The 20,275-nt window shown below is 33.7% G+C and overlaps 10 protein-coding genes across 10 annotated transcripts; 4 read left to right on the top strand and 6 right to left on the bottom strand.

Moving 5' to 3' along the window:
• Positions 1-64: 64 nt before the first annotated feature.
• On the bottom strand, positions 65-2,166 carry RO3G_11848 (uncharacterized protein; the record flags this gene model as incomplete). Its single annotated transcript, XM_067666432.1, has 5 exons — positions 65-343; positions 397-1,311; positions 1,366-1,555; positions 1,708-1,901; positions 1,963-2,166. The coding sequence occupies 5 exons, from the start codon at positions 2,164-2,166 to the stop codon at positions 65-67; spliced, it is 1,782 nt and encodes a 593-aa protein (XP_067522533.1).
• A 3,531-nt stretch (positions 2,167-5,697) lies between these two features.
• RO3G_11847 (uncharacterized protein) lies at positions 5,698-6,496 on the bottom strand (the record flags this gene model as incomplete). Its single annotated transcript, XM_067666431.1, has 3 exons — positions 5,698-5,758; positions 5,830-5,869; positions 5,923-6,496. The coding sequence occupies 3 exons, from the start codon at positions 6,494-6,496 to the stop codon at positions 5,698-5,700; spliced, it is 675 nt and encodes a 224-aa protein (XP_067522532.1).
• Positions 6,497-7,751: 1,255 nt separating this feature from the next.
• On the top strand, positions 7,752-8,639 carry RO3G_11846 (uncharacterized protein; the record flags this gene model as incomplete). Its single annotated transcript, XM_067666430.1, has 1 exon — positions 7,752-8,639. The coding sequence occupies one exon, from the start codon at positions 7,752-7,754 to the stop codon at positions 8,637-8,639; it is 888 nt and encodes a 295-aa protein (XP_067522531.1).
• Positions 8,640-8,967: 328 nt separating this feature from the next.
• RO3G_11845 (uncharacterized protein) lies at positions 8,968-10,071 on the bottom strand (the record flags this gene model as incomplete). The annotated part of the gene is made up of 5 exons (XM_067666429.1): positions 8,968-8,991; positions 9,041-9,346; positions 9,397-9,718; positions 9,769-9,839; positions 9,904-10,071. The coding sequence occupies 5 exons, from the start codon at positions 10,069-10,071 to the stop codon at positions 8,968-8,970; spliced, it is 891 nt and encodes a 296-aa protein (XP_067522530.1).
• Positions 10,072-10,506: 435 nt separating this feature from the next.
• Positions 10,507-10,776, bottom strand: RO3G_11844 (uncharacterized protein; the record flags this gene model as incomplete). The annotated part of the gene is made up of 1 exon (XM_067666428.1): positions 10,507-10,776. The coding sequence occupies one exon, from the start codon at positions 10,774-10,776 to the stop codon at positions 10,507-10,509; it is 270 nt and encodes an 89-aa protein (XP_067522529.1).
• Positions 10,777-11,347: 571 nt separating this feature from the next.
• RO3G_11843 (uncharacterized protein) lies at positions 11,348-11,717 on the bottom strand (the record flags this gene model as incomplete). The annotated part of the gene is made up of 2 exons (XM_067666427.1): positions 11,348-11,361; positions 11,543-11,717. 2 exons carry the CDS (start codon positions 11,715-11,717, stop codon positions 11,348-11,350), a joined length of 189 nt encoding a protein of 62 aa, XP_067522528.1.
• A 1,083-nt stretch (positions 11,718-12,800) lies between these two features.
• On the top strand, positions 12,801-13,530 carry RO3G_11842 (uncharacterized protein; the record flags this gene model as incomplete). Its single annotated transcript, XM_067666426.1, has 3 exons — positions 12,801-13,171; positions 13,237-13,328; positions 13,496-13,530. The coding sequence occupies 3 exons, from the start codon at positions 12,801-12,803 to the stop codon at positions 13,528-13,530; spliced, it is 498 nt and encodes a 165-aa protein (XP_067522527.1).
• A 544-nt stretch (positions 13,531-14,074) lies between these two features.
• Positions 14,075-14,870, bottom strand: RO3G_11841 (uncharacterized protein; the record flags this gene model as incomplete). The annotated part of the gene is made up of 5 exons (XM_067666425.1): positions 14,075-14,119; positions 14,172-14,286; positions 14,349-14,508; positions 14,585-14,678; positions 14,868-14,870. The coding sequence occupies 5 exons, from the start codon at positions 14,868-14,870 to the stop codon at positions 14,075-14,077; spliced, it is 417 nt and encodes a 138-aa protein (XP_067522526.1).
• Positions 14,871-15,962: 1,092 nt separating this feature from the next.
• Positions 15,963-16,992, top strand: RO3G_11840 (uncharacterized protein; the record flags this gene model as incomplete). Its single annotated transcript, XM_067666424.1, has 5 exons — positions 15,963-16,038; positions 16,091-16,185; positions 16,242-16,548; positions 16,604-16,782; positions 16,840-16,992. The coding sequence occupies 5 exons, from the start codon at positions 15,963-15,965 to the stop codon at positions 16,990-16,992; spliced, it is 810 nt and encodes a 269-aa protein (XP_067522525.1).
• A 537-nt stretch (positions 16,993-17,529) lies between these two features.
• RO3G_11839 (uncharacterized protein) lies at positions 17,530-19,325 on the top strand (the record flags this gene model as incomplete). Its single annotated transcript, XM_067666423.1, has 3 exons — positions 17,530-18,342; positions 18,472-19,209; positions 19,302-19,325. 3 exons carry the CDS (start codon positions 17,530-17,532, stop codon positions 19,323-19,325), a joined length of 1,575 nt encoding a protein of 524 aa, XP_067522524.1.
• Positions 19,326-20,275: the final 950 nt, after the last annotated feature.

Here is a 20,275-nt window from a genome sequence, read left to right as displayed (position 1 = left end):
AAAGACTAAATTGTTTTTATTCGCTTTTCAGGTTGTTTTAATTATAATAAAGAAATTGATTTATTCAAGAAGTAGATCTTAAACGATAGCTACCGTGAGCAAAACTAAGTGGGATTAGTTTGTTCAATTGGGATTTTGCTATCACTGATAAATCTTGAGCATTCAATACCAATAAAAATGAAGTATTTCTTGCAGCGTCCATGACAACACTGATCAATACACCTGAATCCTCTTCTTCATCTTTTTCTGCTGCTTGGTCTTTGGGTTTTGGTATAAACTGTGCCTCACTTGGATAACAGTTGGCTTCATGCCATGAAGCAACAACAGTACTATTGTTTACATCCTTTGTAGAAAAATCAGCCTCGTTAAAGTATACAAAGAATAAAAAAAACTTACAAGTTTTATAATAGAATCCCACATTTTACTGTTACCAGTATTTCCAAGCCCATAAGCAAACGAGTATTTACGCATTTTATAAAGCGGATTTACTTGTGGTAATTCCAATGTGGCCTCCGAGATTCTCTCATATTTAACAACTGGCATCCAAGCGTGCCAACCAGCAGATCCTGTCGCGTTCTCTGGCTGACCTGCTTGACCTGTCACGTAATTCCAAACAGTGCCAATACGAGAAGTGACACTGATGGCAGAAGGAATATAGGAGTTGTTATCCAAGTAGATTTTATTGGCTTCATGTCGTGGGTTTGCCAACACAAATCGTCGTACTTCTGAGGAAGGCAATCTTTCCATATCAGCATCTCTCATTTTTTCAGTTGCAAACCTGTGAACAATCGTGTCATCCTCATAGCATACCATATCAACTGTGACATTTCCATGAACATCTTCATAGGCATTCACTTGATTTAAAGAGAAGCATGCATTAGATCGATAGCAAGCAATCACTTCTTTATCTACGCGAGAGATGACATAAAACAAGGTAGGTTCAGAGGGATAAAAGGTAAAGGAATCCAAGACGCTTTCATTCCAAGCAAATCGAACAGCACCTGAATTAGCCAGCATAGGATGAATGACCATCACAATATAGTTGGGTGTTAAAGCAAATCCATTTACCCAACCTGTAGGCGCATTCCAGATGGTAGTGATTGGATGGCCTTTAGGTTCCTGATTAGAAATAGAAAAGAAGTGGTACCGAGTGGTTCGATAGCCAATCTCCATAGTGAAGTTGATATATTCGCCGGTCTCAGGATCAACTTGGCCATTAGGAGAAGAGCTATATCCTTTAAAGTCGGCATTAATTTCATCCCAGGTTTGAACTTGTGTGGGGGTTAAATCAAATGGATCTAATTCTTGAATCTAAAAGTAAATAAATTAGAATATGAACAAACCATACATCTTTCTATTTTTTACATGATTGGCAAAGTTTTGTGTAAACAAACGTCCATCAAGACCAGGTACTTGAGTCATGATACGTTGATTACAAGGCACACGGTCAGGTTTTGGCTTTTTTCCGTTATTTAGAAACTTGATGAGCATTGTCTGGTTGGGATGCGTCTTGAACAGACCAGCAGGAAAATTGGGTGCATATCCATGATGGTCTCTAATTTTTTCAACTAGTCGTTTTGTGGTCAAACGATGACGATAAGTGATCGTATTTCTTTCTCCATTGATATCAAAACGGTTTACTAGGGGAAGGCTGGCCTCCTTAAAATGTGAATTATTTGGGAAAATACCAACAAAAAAAAAACTTACGCATCAAACCAATGTCCTAAAGTAAAAGTGGCTGTTGCACTTTGAAGAATACCGTCTATTTCAATCTTTCTCGTATATTTCACATCATACGTTCCAGGACCAATGGTGTAGTGTTCACTAGCAAGCCAATCTGGAAGCTGACCATCGACTTCCAAGTCAACAACTTGCTTAGAATCGGTCGTATTACAGAATCCCTGATTTTTAACATGAGCAACTATGAGCATGTACTTTTTTTTATTTTTACAAAAGGTTTACCTTTGTATGAGAAGCATCCTCTTTAGTAGATTCATCTGGGACTGTAGCTGAAGGAGTTCGACTCAAGTTTGGTTGACCTTGATCATTTAATAAAGATCTGTTATCTACTATACTAGTGTCATCCTTTGCTACAATTGGTTGAAGAGGGTAATCTGGTTCTGATTGAATTTGTAAAGAAGGATTGGTATCTTCAATATCACTCATATGGAGAAAACAAAAGAAAAAGTGAAAGAAAAAGAAAAAACCAGCCAAAGAATATTCCAAGAAAGAGCATGGAAAAGATTAGCAGCACTAGTATACAGGTCACATGACTTGCAATAAAAATAATGCAAAGCAGAATGGACACTTTAATAACAAATATACACTTTAGTCGATTATCTATGCCAGTAGGCATATTGATAATTTAACAACATAGCCCAGGTGATCATCAGTCGGCGAAGCTTATGGCAGCAAAAATCAGGCTTGTACATGAAACTTGGAATTAAATAATAAAATCTTCTGGCTTTTTTAAGCCCAAATTTCAAAATCTTACTATTCAAACGCGGTCGTACACTCTACGGAAAAACGCCTCTCAGGCTATTTTAAGATCTCGGCAGAGTGCAGGATTTTAAGCTAAAACGAGACGATTGCAAAAAAATCCGGGATGATTGCAAAATTTTAGGTTAAAATCCTGTAATAATACTCAAGTCCTGCTTGTACCATCCCAATAATGGTTTCATCTTCACCCATTCTATCAAGTGTCTCGATACATATAGGCGCCTTCAACTACCAATATCTATCGAAGATCCTATGTTTTTTATTCTGGATAAGCTCTCTTTCAAAAAGTTTCAATCTTCTCGTGAAGCATCTGTTTAGTCTGTTCGCTGGTTCGCTGTCTGTATTATCCTGCATGGAATGGATTATCTATTTCATGGTCAAATCCTTCCTCCTCCTCTTGATCCTGGTGCCAAACTGGTGAGCTGGTTGTTCTCGTAGTAGTGCTAGTATTTCAATACAATTTCTGATTTTTTAAACTTTATACTTTTTTTCCCTCTTGTCTCTTGAGAGGTTTTTATTACTTTTTATCATTTCAGATCTGACCCGGACAAGTACAGTACAATTACGTTACTATGTACTCATTGGTCATTTATATTAAAAAATTTACAAATAAAATATTATTTAATCGTAATAAAAGATACTTTTGGTTTCTGAAATAAAATTAAATTTGAAGAATACATAGAACAGCTATGAAATAAATAAAAAGCACTTAATATGCCATCGAGTATCCATAAGTTCCTGGAAATAAGATGACATCTTTTTGGCATGTTGCGGAGTTTTTGTTCTGCTTCTTTACTAAAGTTTCATTAGGCGTTTTCTGTTAGCAAGTTAGTGATTTCTAACAGCTGCAAGACACCTCCAACTATCCTAAATATTACTTGATGAGGCTGAGGTCTGAGCTTTGAATAAGCCTCTTATCGAAAGAGCTGAGGTTGTTTAATTGCTTCCGTCAATGAGAGTATGAACCATGGTAGCAAGGAGTATTATACATCTGAAAAATATGGCCGACTTTCACGTTGTCACGAATCCAAGAGGATCAATCTCTTGCTGAGGACATTGATGCATTCGTCTGAATCTAATGCGACATCAATGCCAACAAACAGACTGATCATCTTTTATTGTAAAGCAGACCCACATCGTTAGTGATTCAATGTATAGTTTGCTGTTGACCGAATACAAGTTGTAAAACACCTCTCACTATTCATTTTAAGCTCTATTTGTTAATTATCTTTGGCACTGAGATAGAAACATGGTTATCTGACTAGAAAACCTTGTTCTAATATGCTTCATCTCATGAGAATTGTTGTCTAACGTAATAAAGGTAATTTCCCATATATTTATCAGCCATCAGAAGCTTACTGGCCAACAAGATGAAAAGCTGCTTTGCAAAAAGTCATGCATAATCTCTCTGATATTGGGATTGAAGTACATTTTACGAACAGCCATAGATGTCTTAGATAATTGACAACTGCACAATTTGCTAAAGTTCAAATCATCCTTGATCGATCCCTTTGATTTTTAATCTTTTGAAAAGGTATTTATACCTTTTCTCCTCTTTTTCTTTCTACTTTATCTCAAGCGGGAATACTTTTTAAAGAAAAATGTAAATTGTATATCGTCAAAGTTATTAGTAATCACTCTATGTAAGTCTCTTGTTTTCTCTCCTCTTTCTCTCTCTCTTTTTTTTTTTTTTTTTTTTTTTTTTTTTTTTTTTTATTCTTATGGTAACAAGCTATAAATCATGTATGTAACATTGCATTAAAGACGGTATTCTAATTCAACCTAAAGGGCTTATGCTTTCTTCTGTTCATTAAATGTATCTTTTGCATTTGATCATCTAATTTATATTTTACTTTGAACAACCTTATTGTATTCCATGCCTATCCTATTTATATGTGTTTAACCAATATATAACTTTGTGAATTTTATAATAACATTTGTTTAGCATTCAATTGCTTAAAAATGTCACTCATTTGATGAATTATTGTATACACTACATCTTTCAAAACGCTCTTTTTGAATGTAGGCTTACACTTTTCATATAGGTAGGTATAAAAAGGGTCATTTTCAATTAGTTTTGTTAATTTAAATCAGTATCAAGTATTCTTCTCTATTTAGTAAAAGCTTAATTGGTTCAAGGCTCAAAAGCTGTAATATAAGTGTATATACCGTAGCATAAAAATGAACGATTGTATTTTTTGGGAGATAAAAGAAGCAGCATGGTGCTTGTCCATGTTTAATAAAATTGGAAAGGGCAATAAAGATATTAATTGCAAAATATTTATTCTTTATCGGTAATATCCAATATGTGTTCTTCATCGCTCATGATACCAAAATCGTTTTCACTACATACATCATCACTATAGTCTGGTACTCTTTGTTGGATTGAAATAATAGGGCTGCACTCTTTTGATGACTTTCATTAAGTCAAAAAGAATTAATAAATGTTAAGAAATCAAATACAACATGTACCTTTGTAATATGTTGACATAATAAGTCAAACTCTCTTGTATTTCGACAGTAAAACCCAATTAGCATAGAAGGATCAATGTTAGATATATGTATTTTTTCGTGGAATGATACAGTGATAGGTATTAAAATCTTTTTTTGTATATTGAAACAAACTCTTTGTTTCCAGTGCTGGTCTGGAATAGTGTGGGTCAAGGTAAATTAATTCATCCCCCTGGAGACCAACAAAATAAAGGGATGAGTTTGGCCGTCCTCCTGCAATTCCAATAAATGAAGGAGTTTCAAAGCACGATTTTAAACTTTTGTAATATGTTGGATGTAGAGAGTCGATACCTAATCGTAATGCAACTAGAATCAATACAGGTTTAAATGTGTCAGATTTGACAACTGATGATTGAGGAGTACTAGCATCATACAAATGCTTTGCTTCTTCTCTTTCTTTCTTATCTTCTAAAGATTCCAAGTTTCCAAAGTCTCTTCTAGACTTTTTCCCTGTTGCTGCATCGTGCACCTCATCCCTATATATTACTCCATCCGTTGCAACGTAGACAGATAAATTTGCTGGAGTAAAGTCCAAAACTAGTGCTCTAAGACAAGGATTTTTTTTTTAATTTGTTAACCTTTGTTTATCATATCTGGATAAACGAACTATTTACTCTATGACTCGACTAATAGTGCTAGGTCCAAACCATTCACCAATATTTTTTCCAAGTTGTTTCCCCAAAAGCGCTATTCTGTGTATTGAAAAGGGTGCTCTTGGTGATAGCTCATCAAGAAACCAATGCACAATCTATTAACAGGAGTATTCAATTAAATCTTATTCACTATTCTTTCGGACATTTTTTTGTTGCCTTATTATACTCTTTTCGTGTCGTTTGATTTTGTGTTTGACGTCTCCAATCTGTCAATAAAACGTGTTATAGTGAACCAACAAAATGTTAGATTTTCATTTACCTCTTCCCAAGAAATGGATGATTAATGTGTTGGCTAGTAAGCTCTGTCCACTTCTCAGCATACACCCCCAACCAATGTCTGTTTTATGATTTGATGGGCGAATTGGAGGATAATTGTGGCGGTAAGTCATCCATAATCGGGAAGTAAAGTCATCGTAGAAATCAAGCGGCCAACGCAAATACATATTGTTGTTATCTTCTTCTTCGCTTATTTCTTCTCCTGTACTTTTAAACATAATATCTCTTTGTGCCTCTATGAGGGCTTGTTGAACATGATCGGTTGGATTTATAATATAGGAACGACCTAATATCCAAATAGTGTTATGGTTCATGTCATTCTGCTGTTGTTGATGCAAAAAAGAATTAGAAAAATCTGAACCTGAAGTCCATAAATTTGAAACAAAATGACCAAGCTTTAGAGGTATCTCTGCTGCTAAATAGGATGAATTGGTGATTAGTTTGTCTTTAAGTGGTGCAGTGCTAAGATGATTGCTATTTTGAGGCTGCGGTAGTTCAGTGGATCCGACATTCCGATTAATGTGCATTTCCTCCTTTTTCTTTTCAGAGCTAGTCATAATGCTTAGTAAATAGGTAAGGGTAAATTGAATTGTGTGCAATAACACAAGAAACGTAAAAAATAGAACCAAAGGTAAAAGAAGAGTAAGGACTTTTGATCAGACAAAAAAAAAAAAAACAGCCAATCAAAGTAAATTAAATGCATAAAAAACATTTGATGTTTGTAACAATCTTACTGAGAAGCTTAGTAAAAAAAAGAAAGATACTTGTCCTCTTTTCTATTAAAAAAATCAAATGGTTTGCTTGAATAATTGTCAATGTTCAAGTATGAGATCCTTCCATCATTTTTTTGTTTTTGTTTCTGTTTTTGAAATATTGTTCTTGCAAGAATGCTACGCCATATCTAATATAAAGATTGAGTAGCATGGCTTCCATAAAGCTAAGCAGTTAATCATTAGGCAAAGATAAAAATTTATATTTCATTTTTCAGTAAGATGAATCTCATGGAACAAAGTAAGAAACAGGAATAAACTGCCTGAAGAAACGCAAATACTTCAAATAAACTTGAATATGCAAAAAAAAAAAAAAAAAAAAAAAAAAAAAAAAAAGGCTTTTGTTATTATTTATGATTGAAAACCATCAAGTTTAATTATAAACTATTCATAGGCTTGTTTGTTGGCATTTACTTAAAGATGATGCCTCCGTCTGCATAAATATAACAATTATCCTACGCTTTTCAAAACTGCTATTGCTAAAAACGCCACTTTTTATTACAAGAGCTATATGAATGATCATACCTCATAGGTAGAATATCAATTCGATAAAAGCTGAATGCTCTATACGACTTCCATGTAATGAAGTATTATTAAAATTAAGTAAGCACTGTGTAGATTACATATGGTTACCCGTCGTCATTATAATCAAGTTAGAATATAAGAAATATATAATATTTTGTTTATATCAAGTATTCATTAAAAGAAATAGGGGTACCTGTTTAACAGTTGTACCTTTTCTGATAATTAATCTAATAATACTTGGATTATCCCAAAAAAACTTGCAAGCTATTTGCATTTTCATCTAACAAGAATAGCTTTTCTCGACAATTTGTTCGAAATGGATAATCTTTTCAAGTTGCAGACCAGTTACATAAACAGCCATCTTGCAATCGTTTGGAAGAATTTTATGTCTTTACAACTAGATTATGCCTTGATGATAACTCGTATACTGCTTTTGATAATTGTATATAAAGACTCTAGTTTCAACTGAATGTAAAAGTTTCTTCATAACGAAAAAAAAAAAAAATTTTTTTTGAAAATGACTAAGCCTATCAGTATCTTTGCTATTGCTGCTTCCTTTCTTTTGTTGACCCAAAATGCAAGTGGTGCCCCTGTGACAACAGACAAAGGAAAAGAGCATGCCGTTGAACGTTTCAAATTCAAAGAAACTAATTTTGGTACTATTTTGTGCAAGACTATCGACGAAGAAACCGCGAAGTCTGTAACGGCCTCTTTGAGCGAAACGTTTAGTGGTAAACATATGGATAAACGAAGTAGTGACAAGTTTGAGTTCCTTTTCTGTTTGGATTCTGTAATATCCAAGTCTAAGCTTAACAAAATTGATGGAAAAGATGGTAAACACGGTTACTACAAGAAGGACAATGCGTACAATAATAAGGATGGCAAATACGACGATAAGTATGGTGGCGATTATGATGATAAGTACGATGGCGAGTACGATGACAAGTACGATGATAAGTATGATGGCGAGTATGATGACAAGTACGATGGTGAGTACGATGGCAAATATGATGAAAAGAAGGATGGCGAGTACGATGACAAGTATGATGACAAATACGATGATAAGTATGATGAAAAGAAGGATGGCAAATACGACGATAAGTATGATGGCGAATATGATGAAAAGAAGGGTGGTGATTACGATGACAAGTACGACGATAAGTACGACGATAAGTATGATGGCAAGTACGATGATAAGTATGATGGCAAGTACGATGATAAGAAGGATGGCGAGTATGATGAAAAGAAGGATGGCGAGTACGATGGCAAGTACGATGATAGTTATGAGGGCTACGAGAAGTATGATGGCCTCAAAAAGCGAGATGGCTACAAAAAATATAATGGCTATAAGAAACATGGTGGCTACAAGAAATATAGTGGTTACAAGAAGCATAGTTCTAAATAATTTGCTTAAACATTATATGATCATTGAAGTTATCAAAGACTGATTGTTACAATTAGTGTTTTTGAAATAAAAAAAGTTTAAATACTTTATTCAATCTGCCTTTAGTAATATGTGTATTGTAGAACCTTAATGCATAATTAGTTGTCAAGCAAGGGAAAAAGCATAGCATTGATTAAACAAGTAAATAAGGTGTTTTTTTTTATAAAAGTTTTATTTTATTTACATAGCTCAAGAAGCATTGACCCTTCTTTTTTTATTCTAAATGCTGCATTCTTTTTTCTTTTCTTTTTCTTTTACCAATCTAACCAAGTCTTAAAATATTCACAATTTATAGGAGAAATAGGGCCATCCTCTACGCAAAAGCTAAATACGGGGCATTTTCCGCAAGGAGTTTCTGTTACAGCTTCTGTAGGCAATCGACTGATAGCTTTCCTAATAGCTTTGTAAGACCATTGAGCTAAACCGTCTTGTCCTGCGTCATCTTCTTCATCACTAAAATCCTCCATACCAGCCATGAATGGCAACTTTTTTTCTATATCACCGTCATATACAAGAATGTCTAATATACTTTCAATATCTTTAACGGATAAATCAATAGAAGAGATACGAGACTCTGTAATAAAACGTCTCACTTCACTTGCAGTCGCATAATGTTCATGATCTGCTCCAAAGACTGCATCTGGTATACCCTCAATACGTGGAAAACTCTAATGGTTGCTGGTTATTTCTCTAAAATCTATATGGAAAGAAGACTTACTCTTGAGGCAATGTATTTTAAACAAGCAGCTTTCAAACTGTCAATGAATTCAGTGTCAAGTTCCTGATCGGTATACCAGGCACCACCAGTCACTTCACTTGATGGTGTTAAATTAAACAGCATATAGATTTTACGTGTAGGATATTTGACATGCTTCACAGCCTTAATTTCTTGCTTTTGTTCCAGTTGTTTAAGTGTACGGTTGAGTACAATGGTATGGAGATTGGTTGTCTTTTTCAAATCTTTTGTCCAAATACCGTTATTTCCTGCAGCACGAATTGTATTGTAAACTAAACGAGCATCATCATTTAATTTACTTGCTCTATAATAAAGGGTAAGCAATTAATAGTCTCGATAATCAGAATGCCATACTTCTCAGCATCTCTCAAATCAATAGCTTTAAGCATATTCTCATTATCCACATTGATAATTTCCAGAGCATTCTGTGGGAATAAAGCATTAGAGTTATTTCTATTAAAAGCTTTTTTTTATATATATGTTATTTACCTTTTTCAATAGAGAGTTCATGGCAGTATAAGCATCTTGAATGTCCATAGATTCAGGACGATCCGTAAACTTGATTCCCTTTGCTGACGAGAAAACATATTGATAAAAGGTCCATTCATTAGCAGACAATCCGAAAGGAGGCACTTCACCTGTCTTTGGATCTGCCATAGTTTAATTTAAGAAAAAAGAATAAGAGAAAATTTTTCTGTCACCAAAAAATTTAATACAAGCTTTGACGCCGTAAATCAGCTTCAGCTGTGTTTAAAAAATACGCCTCATACCGCTATTATGCTTAAAAGAGGAACTTGACAAAACATATTAAAGATTTGATAGAAACTGTTAATACACTTAACTTTCCAGACAACTGTCTTTTTTTTTATTGTCTATTTAATGAGAGCAAAAGTCGTAATTACTTGCACACTTTTTAATTCGTTTCTTTTTTACACTTTTTTCAGGGAAAAAAAAAGTGTTGTGTTTACTTTTATGCATTGTATTATAAATTTTGTAAAAATACGACTTCACTTTCTGAAAATGGTGTTGGTTCTTTTATTATAAGTATTTACAAAGTAAGTATATAAGCATATACAAGATGAAAGCTTATATTTATTCCATTGGGTTTGTTTTTCCATCTTGAGGTCTTTTTTCATAATCTTGTCCGTGATGATGGTCTCTTTGAAAAGTTTCTTTTGCGCTTTGTTTGATGTTGTGCATTGTACTTTTAATATCCTGCATAACGTGGTTTCCACCAGAGGTATGTCCAGGAGGAGTTTGAGTGTGTTCACCATGTTCTGCTGCAGTAACAGGATCAGAATTACTACCTACATACGAAGTTGCTTGAGAGGTAGAGTTATCGGGTGCGATGTGAGTATTCATTTTTTATAAAGATGATTTGATTGGAATAATTGTCCTGGTTTTATATGTTTTTTTTGTTAAAGTAGACAATAATGATGTCATATCCCAAAATTAGAAATATGACGTTTTAAATGGCCAAAAAAGCTATGCGTAATGCTTTATTAATCATCAAGGTGTTCTTACAATGTTGTAATTTTATGTTTAGCTTTTTTCTTTCTTTTATCTCCTGTTGTTGATTCAAATGCATATTTTGCATATAAAAGCCCTTCAACGATACCAATAATAGCCGCACCGCTTAGGCCTATTAATATTTGCTAATACAATAAAAGTTAATACAATAATATTACCATGAGCCTGTTTTACCCATCCATAATCGTCAATCATTGTTTGGGATGCTTTATAAGCAGCAGCAAAAACAGCCACCATAGAAAATCCAATGTTAAATATGGAAACAATATGAGTTTTAATTTCTTTAATTTCATCAGGTTGGATACCCAAATTAAACTTTTGATCCTTTGAAGTGATAGCTGATGCCACCATTTCATTATATTCTTTCTCCTTTTGTTGTTCTCTGAGCTTTTCGAGATATGCTTCAAACTCGGGATTCTACAAATAAAAGCAAAAGATGTGAATAATTGAACATTTATTAGCAAGCACATTTTTAGTACTTTAGGTTTAACTGGTTTTGGTTCGATATACACACCACTTCCTTTCATAAGTTCATGAAGATATACGTTCTCTTTAATGTCTTTAGCTTTTAAATATCCAAAAAGTACGCATTTTTTACCCCCAAGTTTTGGTAATTGTTTTAGTAGATCTACTGAAATCGGGTATTCTTTTGTTCCACATAATTCAACATTAACAATGGTTTCTGCTTCTTCAACTTGTTCTTTTGGAAATTCACTGCTGTTTAAAGCGGATTTTACACATGCTTGCATTTGTTCAGTCAAAATCAACTTCATTTTTATATAAAAATAAAAGAAAACAAGATTTTCTCATTATTTAATTGCCCGATGGTGTCTCCCTTTTTCTTATGTTTTAAAAGCATTTAACCCGACCAACATAAGCTTTCCACAACCAGACATTCTCGAGAATATTTATCTTTGATATTCTTTCTTCAAAAATCAACTAGTCAATTTAGATGAAGTTTAATGCTAGTGTAAACAATTTTGAAGGGCAAGCCTCAAACACATTTGTATTAAACCCAAATTCTAAAAATAGTATCTTCTAAATTAGGAAACAGGCGCTTGAAAAAAAAAATAAAAAAGACGCCAGTTTTGCTATTCTTATTTTTCATTGCACATCACCTTTATTTATTCAACAATTTGTTTCAAAAAGCAAAGCAAAATTAATAATCAGTACATCAACTCGATGCTAGAACTTGTATTCTATCCTGAATTAATTACCTAATATGGAAATTGTTTGCAAGAGCCTTTTTTTGATTGGTTATATACAAGATTTTGGCCTTTTTCATCCACCTGAAATGGAGCTTAATAAATTCTGGCTAACAAAAAGGTATTGTATCAAATGATTATTTCTATAGTGCCATACACTTGCAGAGATTGACCATGTCTATGCTATTAATGCACTTTTGGTACAGTTACATCTTTATCTATCGTTTGTTCTGCTTTGACCATTTGCCATTAAAGTCTCAATGGTAAGCAAAGTAGTTAAAGCAGTAAAATCTTTTTCTTTTTTCGACATAAAAAGCTGCATGTGAAAGGGAAAGAGGAGAGATAAACTATGTTTTGCTTCAATCATTAACAAAAAAAAAATATTACTTTGATGATGTATTGTCACAATCAATAAATTGGCTTTATGAATTCAATTATAATTCATAAAGATTATAGTATTATAATGAAAGTTTTGCACCGAAAAAAGACATCTAATTGCACCAAAGTAAAATTTACTTAATGGGAAACAGAACTTTTTTATCCGTGAATATGCTACTTTTAGGGAAAAAAATTGAGCTTCGACGTCATACAAGCTTTGAAGTTTTTATTGACCGAAAATTTTCCTCTTTCTCTTTTTTAATATTTTTAAACATGTCAACAACCAACGTTAAAGTGATGGACGAATTCTCAGAAGAAAATAATAAAGTACAACCTAGAAAGTCAAGTCGGTCTACTCGTTCTGCCTCTCCTTCAGTATCAACAGAGGGAATATATGATTCAGAAGTGGACAACACGCGCTCTCAGTCTGTAGAGTCAGCTGGATATGAAACGACCGATTCAAAAAAGAGAAAAAGAAAGACAACAAGCAAAACGAATAGTTCAAATAAAAAGCAAGCAAACACAAAACTGGGTTCAAATAAGCAAGAGGATAATGAACGTGAGCTTAGAAATTCATCTCAAAGGATATCTAAAGAAGCTAGAGAAGCTAAAAAAGCACAAAGGGAGAGCATAATTAAAGAAAAGTAAGCTCAAAAATATTATGTGATTTTCGTAACGGAAACTAAAAAAAAAAAAAATTCTATTATAGATTAGATGAATTGGACAAAATTGAAAAAGCTGTCAAGGATGGATCTCATATTGAATATCACAAGTTACTTGCAGAAATTGAAGAGAAAAGAAGTAGAATGTTAATTGTTGCACAAATGAGAAGATCTTTAGCAGAGGGAACCGTGTATAACTTTTTCAAATCTCAAAAAGAATGTGCTTATTCACAATATTATGTAATAAGACAGTTTATGGTTTTATAAGCAAACATACTAAACGCTTCTTTTTTTTATTTCTTTTAGTGGGACAAATTGGCTTTACGAAGGTCTATGATTGAAAATGTACAGCGTAAATTGAGCAAATTGGAACAAGAATATTATGCAAGCCATTCTGGTATGCTTCTATTTATTAGATGTTTCATTTTTTATTAAACTTTTAAAGTAGGTCATACAGACGATGAACAATTAACTGATTGGGTTCCACCTGAAAGACCATCTATGATAAGTTCTTTAACTCTTGGCTTAACAAATGAAGAAACTGAACGTGATTTGGCTTTGGCTGCGCAAGATTCACGCCAAGCACAACTACCACCACCCATTGATTCATTGACGTCGCTGGCCGATCGACAGTACGAAAAGGACATAGGAGATAGCACAACAGATAAACCCCTTACTTTACCCCCTTTAAACTCTATGCGTTTTCATAACTTTGGAACCAAAAGTTAAATGATAATAAAGAGGCTTTGCTGTTTATGACAATAGATTTTTGTCATACCGTCACACATACACCCTTGTACAACCTTTTATCTTTCCGAGCAATAGTGAAAAAGGTAGTTCATTGAAGAGGCAAAAAAACATGGTTTTTTATTTTAGAGTATATTTTTAAGCAGAACGTTGAGCCTTTTCAAGCACAGATTCATAATCAACCTAACAAAAAATTTTAAATTATGCTACAAAACAATCATTTGAGTATGTATACCTCAGAAGCATCAGTTCCTTGAATTTCGATGCCTACACCATCCATTTGCTTACGAAGAGCAATTTTACTAGAAGCGTACACCATCTTGTGGCGAATCTTGGAGGTATCAGGGTTCCTAAAGAATATAAGCTTAACAAAGCCTGCAAAAAAAAAAAGGGTGATCCGGGTTTAACTTACCATGAATAGAAGACAATCTTGTTTCTCTGTCCTCCTTCGGACTTTTCGTAATCGAAATCATAAACAGCGTAACGAGGCTCATTTTCGGGAAGGCTAGCCAAGAAGTCATCATAGGTGGCGCTTTCAACAGCCTTTTCAACAACAATTTCGGTATAGTCATCTAGAAACACGGAGAATATGTTATTAATGTTTTCTTTTAAAAATACCTTTTCCTTTCTTTTTTTTTTGTTAGTTACCATTCAACTTGTAGATGATGTACTTCAAGGTCTTACCAAGCTTAAGCTCTTGGTACTTTTGAAGACATTCGGGATTAGTTCTGACACCAGAAGACTACATTTAAAAATGTGTTACTTTATTTTTTTTCATCTTGACACGTAATGACAGTTTCACCCCCGCCCTTTGTTTTTAGTTTTTTTTTGTCAAAAAATAAGAGTTTACTTCTCACTTTGAAACAGATGCAAACAAAGTAAAGCAACAAAAGGAGCAGGGTAAAAAAAAAAGCAGCAAATAAAAACTTACCATAGTTTGTAATCTAAAAAATAGAAAAAGTGGAGTTGAGGGAAAAAAAAAAGGTGCACTTGGCTCTTTTTTCTCTTTAATGTTCTCGGATATTGAAAATTTGAATTAGGTACGTCATTAACTTTGCACGTGACTACTTGGATCAAGAACACGCCAGATTTCTCACTTTATCATATGAATAGCAATGCCAAGGTATTCATTTCCTTATTCAATCATAGGTACTAATAATGTTACTCTATACCCATTAGAAATTATGAACTCAATCTTTGTCAGTATCTATGCCGTGTTGAAAATCTATAAAACGCGAATTATTTGTAGACGTAAAATGAGACTTATATGAAGCATTCATTGTATTTAATATTTTTAAAACATAATCATTAATTCAAAAAAGTTAAAGTCGTAACTATACGCGTGCTCAACTACCAGGAAATTCCTTTAGTTGTAGCAGCAAAAACTTTAGATAGGCTTCAAAATTGGAAGCAGGAATTTGGAGCAGATAATACTCCATCATAAATAATAATGCAAACACTGCATCACTTTATTCAATTCATTGCTCTGGATTAATTAAGTATAGAGACTACAACTCAAGCAGCAATTGTTATACGGAAGCAGCCGCAATAATACTTGGATTGTCACCATATTATTAAGAAGTATACCTTAGTAGAAACAAAAGCAAAGGATCAAGCAGTTATATTTATTAAAAAAACAAAAAAATAAAAGAAAATGGATGAAGTAGCTCAAATATGAAACATGAAACATTACAATAAGAGTTTTATTAAAATAGGCGAGGTGCAAGTGGCAATTACTTGGCGTGTAGTGATAGAAAATATTTATAAAGACAAAGACCTTTTATGCTAGTTAATATCAAAAGACTATGAACTTTAAACAGCTTATTCTTTCCTAAGCTCATGAAAGCACATACATACACTTTTATTTATCAAAGAGCATGATCTTTCTTCAAGGAGTTTGTACCTTTTCAAACCACTGAGCAAACATTTGAAACTACGTCATCTCCGAAAGATTGCGTGTCAGCAAAACGCGCGTATAGAGTTTTTTTTTGTACAGTTTCTTTTTCACAAGTAAAATTAGTTAAAAATGAGCCGTGGATCTGGTGCTGGTTATGATCGTCATATTACAATCTTTTCTCCTGAAGGACGTTTGTACCAAGTTGGTAAGATACACACTTGTCATTTTAAGTTCATGTTCACTCATACACAAAAAAGAATATGCTTTCAAAGCTATTTCCAACAGTGGTATTACTTCAGTTGGTGTGCGTGGACGCGATGGCTGTGTCATTGTCACTCAAAGAAAAGTTCCTGTAAGCTTAAAAAAAGAAAGAAAAGAAAAAGATTAAACAAATATCTTAAAAAATAGGATAAATTATTAGACCCTTCCACCATTACTCACGTATTCAAATTAACACCTAAAATTGGTTGTGTCATGACAGGCATGATTGGTAAGTGCAACAGCTTCGAGCATGAAAGAGATGAGATTATTAATTTGAAGCTTTTAAATGAACCAACAGCCGATGCACGTTCTCAAGTTACAAGAGCTCGTCAAGAAGCAGCTGAATTCCGCTACAAATATGGTTACGAAATTCCAACCGACATGCTTGCAAAGAGAGTTGCTAATATCAACCAAGTCTATACACAGCAAGCAGCCATGAGACCCTATGGCGTTTGTAAATGTTTTTATGTAACACATGAAGAAAAATTATACTTATGCCATCTGTTTAGCAATGATTTTAATTGGACATGATGATGAATTTGGACCTCAATTGTATAAATGTGATCCAGCTGGTTATTTTGTTGGTTATAAAGCAACAGCAGCAGGAGCTAAGCAACAAGAGGCATTGAACCATTTGGAAAAGAAATTGAAAAAGAACCCAGAATTAAATATGGAAGATACCATTGAGGTATGATATGATTATATAGTTTTATGATATCTGCTTATTTGTTAATTATTTCTATAGCTCGCTATTACAACTTTATCCAGTGTGTTAGCCGTTGATTTTAAGGCGTCTGAAATTGAAATTGGTATTGTTACGAAAGAGAATACTGATTTCCGTACACTGTCAACAGAAGAAATAGAGGACCATTTACAAAGAATTGTTGAAAAAGATTAAATAAACAATGTATATTTTACATTAGATAAGATCAATTTTATTGGATGAATTGTTTGGTGACGTATTTTTTTTTTTTTTTTTTTTTTTTTTTTTTTTTTTTTTGACAACCAAACGAAAAAAGTTAAATAGTTATCTTTTTTATCAAATAATTAGACTTGATATCCTTTGAGGTAATAATTTAAAGCTTAAATAGCCTTGTTTAGATTCTTATTTATTTGCGTTTTCTTTTACTAGTTTTTTAGACGACGTTTAAGATAAACAAGGATTACATTTCTCTTCATTAATTATAACAGTTTATTTATAAAATTGATCATTGGCATAATGTTGAGTAATGGCACAGAATCGCCAAAAGGATCTTCAAATGTTTCAAATACACAATCTATCAACAAACAAACCTTGAACATATCTACACCTGAAGCGAGGTCTAATTACCAAAAATCACACTGTAATCAGAACGATCTTAGATTTAAACAGATAGAAGAGGAGCTGCGCAACATAGCTTCCTACGGCAGCGCTTGTGACGAGTTGCTTAGTTGGATGAGTGACAATATTGTATATGATCAGATTTACGAAAAAGCACTTTTGAGATGCTTAGTGATTATTCGTGAGAGAGCTACATCATTTGGTGTGTGGTCTGGTTTACAAATCTTAAAAAAAGCTAGTGAAAACTGCGGAAGACTTAGCTCTGAAGCACAAAAGACTATTGGGGAGCTTCACGCAGGACTTAGCAGCTTAATAAAAAAAGAAAAGTCAGGCAAACAAAATACACCCTCTTCTGAACCCGTGAATAAAAATCCAACAACTTCAGCATACCATAATTCAGCACAGCTACCTACAACGAATTGTGATAAAACTGTGAAAAGTACACTAAATGATGTTTCTCTTCCAGCAGAATCGACGAAAAGCCAATCAAACTCTCCAGCTCAATCCAACACAAGCTCTCCTGTTGCGCAAAATAATTTTAACACATCGAATAAAAAATATAATAAACAACCCACTGCTTATCGCTCACCTTCTGGAAGACCACCACAGACTGCTTTTACAAACTCGCCACAATTTACGCCCATCACCAGTACACAAAGTCATCAAGCAATATACCCTAAGCAATCTGTACAACCATTAGCGGCAACTTCTGCCCATTACAGTCCGAAAATTATAAATAAGCAAACACAAAATCAACAATCTGTTAATACTCATGCAGCTTATATTATATCTGTATCCCCTACTCAACCACTGCACATCTCACAGCAGCAGGCTAATACTCATTTATATGGGCGACAACATCCACAAGTATCATATGGTCAGAGACTGGCTCAATCAGTTGCTTCCTCTGCACAATCTTCTCCTAACGTAAGCCAGCCAATTTATCAGCCACAGACATTACAGGCCCAGCATCAATCAAACCAACCAGCTCCATTGAAAAAAACAAAGCAACAACTAGAACAAGAGCAACAGTCTTTTTTACAACAATACTTACAGCAACAAGCACAAGAGCGATTGCAACAGCAGCAAAAACAGTTATTGCAGCAAATGGCACAACAACAAACACAGCAGCAGCAGGCACAGTTACACTTAAAACAACAAATACAACAATTTATGTTGCAACAAGCGCAGATGCAAGCTCAAAGAATTGTACCAAATCCACAGGATTCGTTAACGCTACAAAGTACCACTAGCATGCAGAGAACACAAGAGATGCAAGCTGTAGCTAATCATTTGCAAGCATCTACAACTACACAACTTAATAATTCTTCTGCGAATAGTAACAGTCCTTCTACACCACACTCTTACAATTCCTCAGTAAATAATCAATTTAGCATATCTTCAGCGAGTAAAAAGCGACCTCTTACATTTCATCTGCCTAATATTTCTCAACCTATCTACAATCAATTGGCGTTGCCAAAAACGAATGCTCTGAATCAGTCTAAAGGTGAAAACGATCCAAAAGATCTTGCTTTGTATGCTAGACCATGTCATAAATTACTTGGACCATTCAATCTCTCTCACGGCCAGCGAATTACTGACAAACAGTTCTATATTGGACATAATTATTTTACACGTATATATAACGAAAACAATAATCGAGTAATAGACAAATCTAAGCAACCGTTAATGTTTGTATTCACCGCATGGCATACCAAATCAGCTTCTCAAAAGGTAGATTGGCCAGATAAGTTGGATGTCGAAGTTAATGGTCGACGTATTCAGCTTGAGAGGGTAAGTTAATGTTTATTATTGCTGTTTTATACTAAGTATACAATTTTGATGATAGAAAAAGCCAATTGCAGGTAGAAGAAATGCTTATATAGGAAAGGATAAGCCTTACGATTTAAAAGATGTATTAAGGGAAGGCATAAACGTCTTACGGCTTCTTCAGAATGATTGTGCTTGCGTAAGTTAAAGGAATGTTTATTATAAGAATCGTGTAGCTAACTTTTCCATTAAAGTCTTATGAATTTTGTGTACATTTAATCGTGCGAGACAGTGAGAATCTTATCATTGAAAAAGCAAGAAGCAATCCTGTAACAATAGAAGAAGGAAGAGCTATGGTTGCTAAATTATTGGGAAACTATGACGATGAAGAAATTACTATAAAGCAAACATCAATTAAAGTAAGCTTAAAGAGCCCTATTTCATTTTCAAGAATAAGAATGCCAGTAAAGGGAGTAGAATGCAATCACATTGATGTAAATAATTTTAGTTATCTAAATAAGAATTAATTCTAACCATCATTAGTCTTTTGATTTACATGATTATTTGGAATTAAATAAGACCATTTTTCCTAGCTGGGAATGTCCAATCTGCAATAAGAAATGCCCACCAGCCAGTATTCGACATGACTTATTTTTTGACCAAATACTAAAATCTCTTCCCACAAAGGCTGCAGAAATTGAATTTAAAGGTAGTAATGGTGATATAAGGATCATAAAAGAAGATGATGATTACGATAATGATGAGTTAATCGACGATGATAATATTAAGAAAGAGGAGGAAACGGCTAATAATATACAAAGAGTCGAGAATACTGCAGAAGTCATTGACTTAATCAGTGATGACGAGGATGATGATACCAATGCTGCTTCCGTGAAGAGGCCCAAAATTTTATAAATAATCTTGTACAAATTAAATAAAAAAGGTGTCTTCGTGTTTGCATACTATTTTTGTTTACATAAAGACATGATATTTTGTGTATGTGGATTTTATGCTACTGGTTTGTAATATGAAAACCATTCACAAATGGAAAAAAGGCATTTTTTGTATCAAGTCGGCTTAATCGTCACTG

The sequence above is a fragment of the Rhizopus delemar genome, genomic scaffold, assembly GCF_000149305.1.
Source record: "Rhizopus delemar RA 99-880 supercont3.9 genomic scaffold, whole genome shotgun sequence".
NCBI classification, from domain to species: domain Eukaryota; kingdom Fungi; phylum Mucoromycota; class Mucoromycetes; order Mucorales; family Rhizopodaceae; genus Rhizopus; species Rhizopus delemar.
Note: the sequence above shows the minus strand (reverse complement) of the source record. Positions and strands in the feature narration are given on the sequence as shown.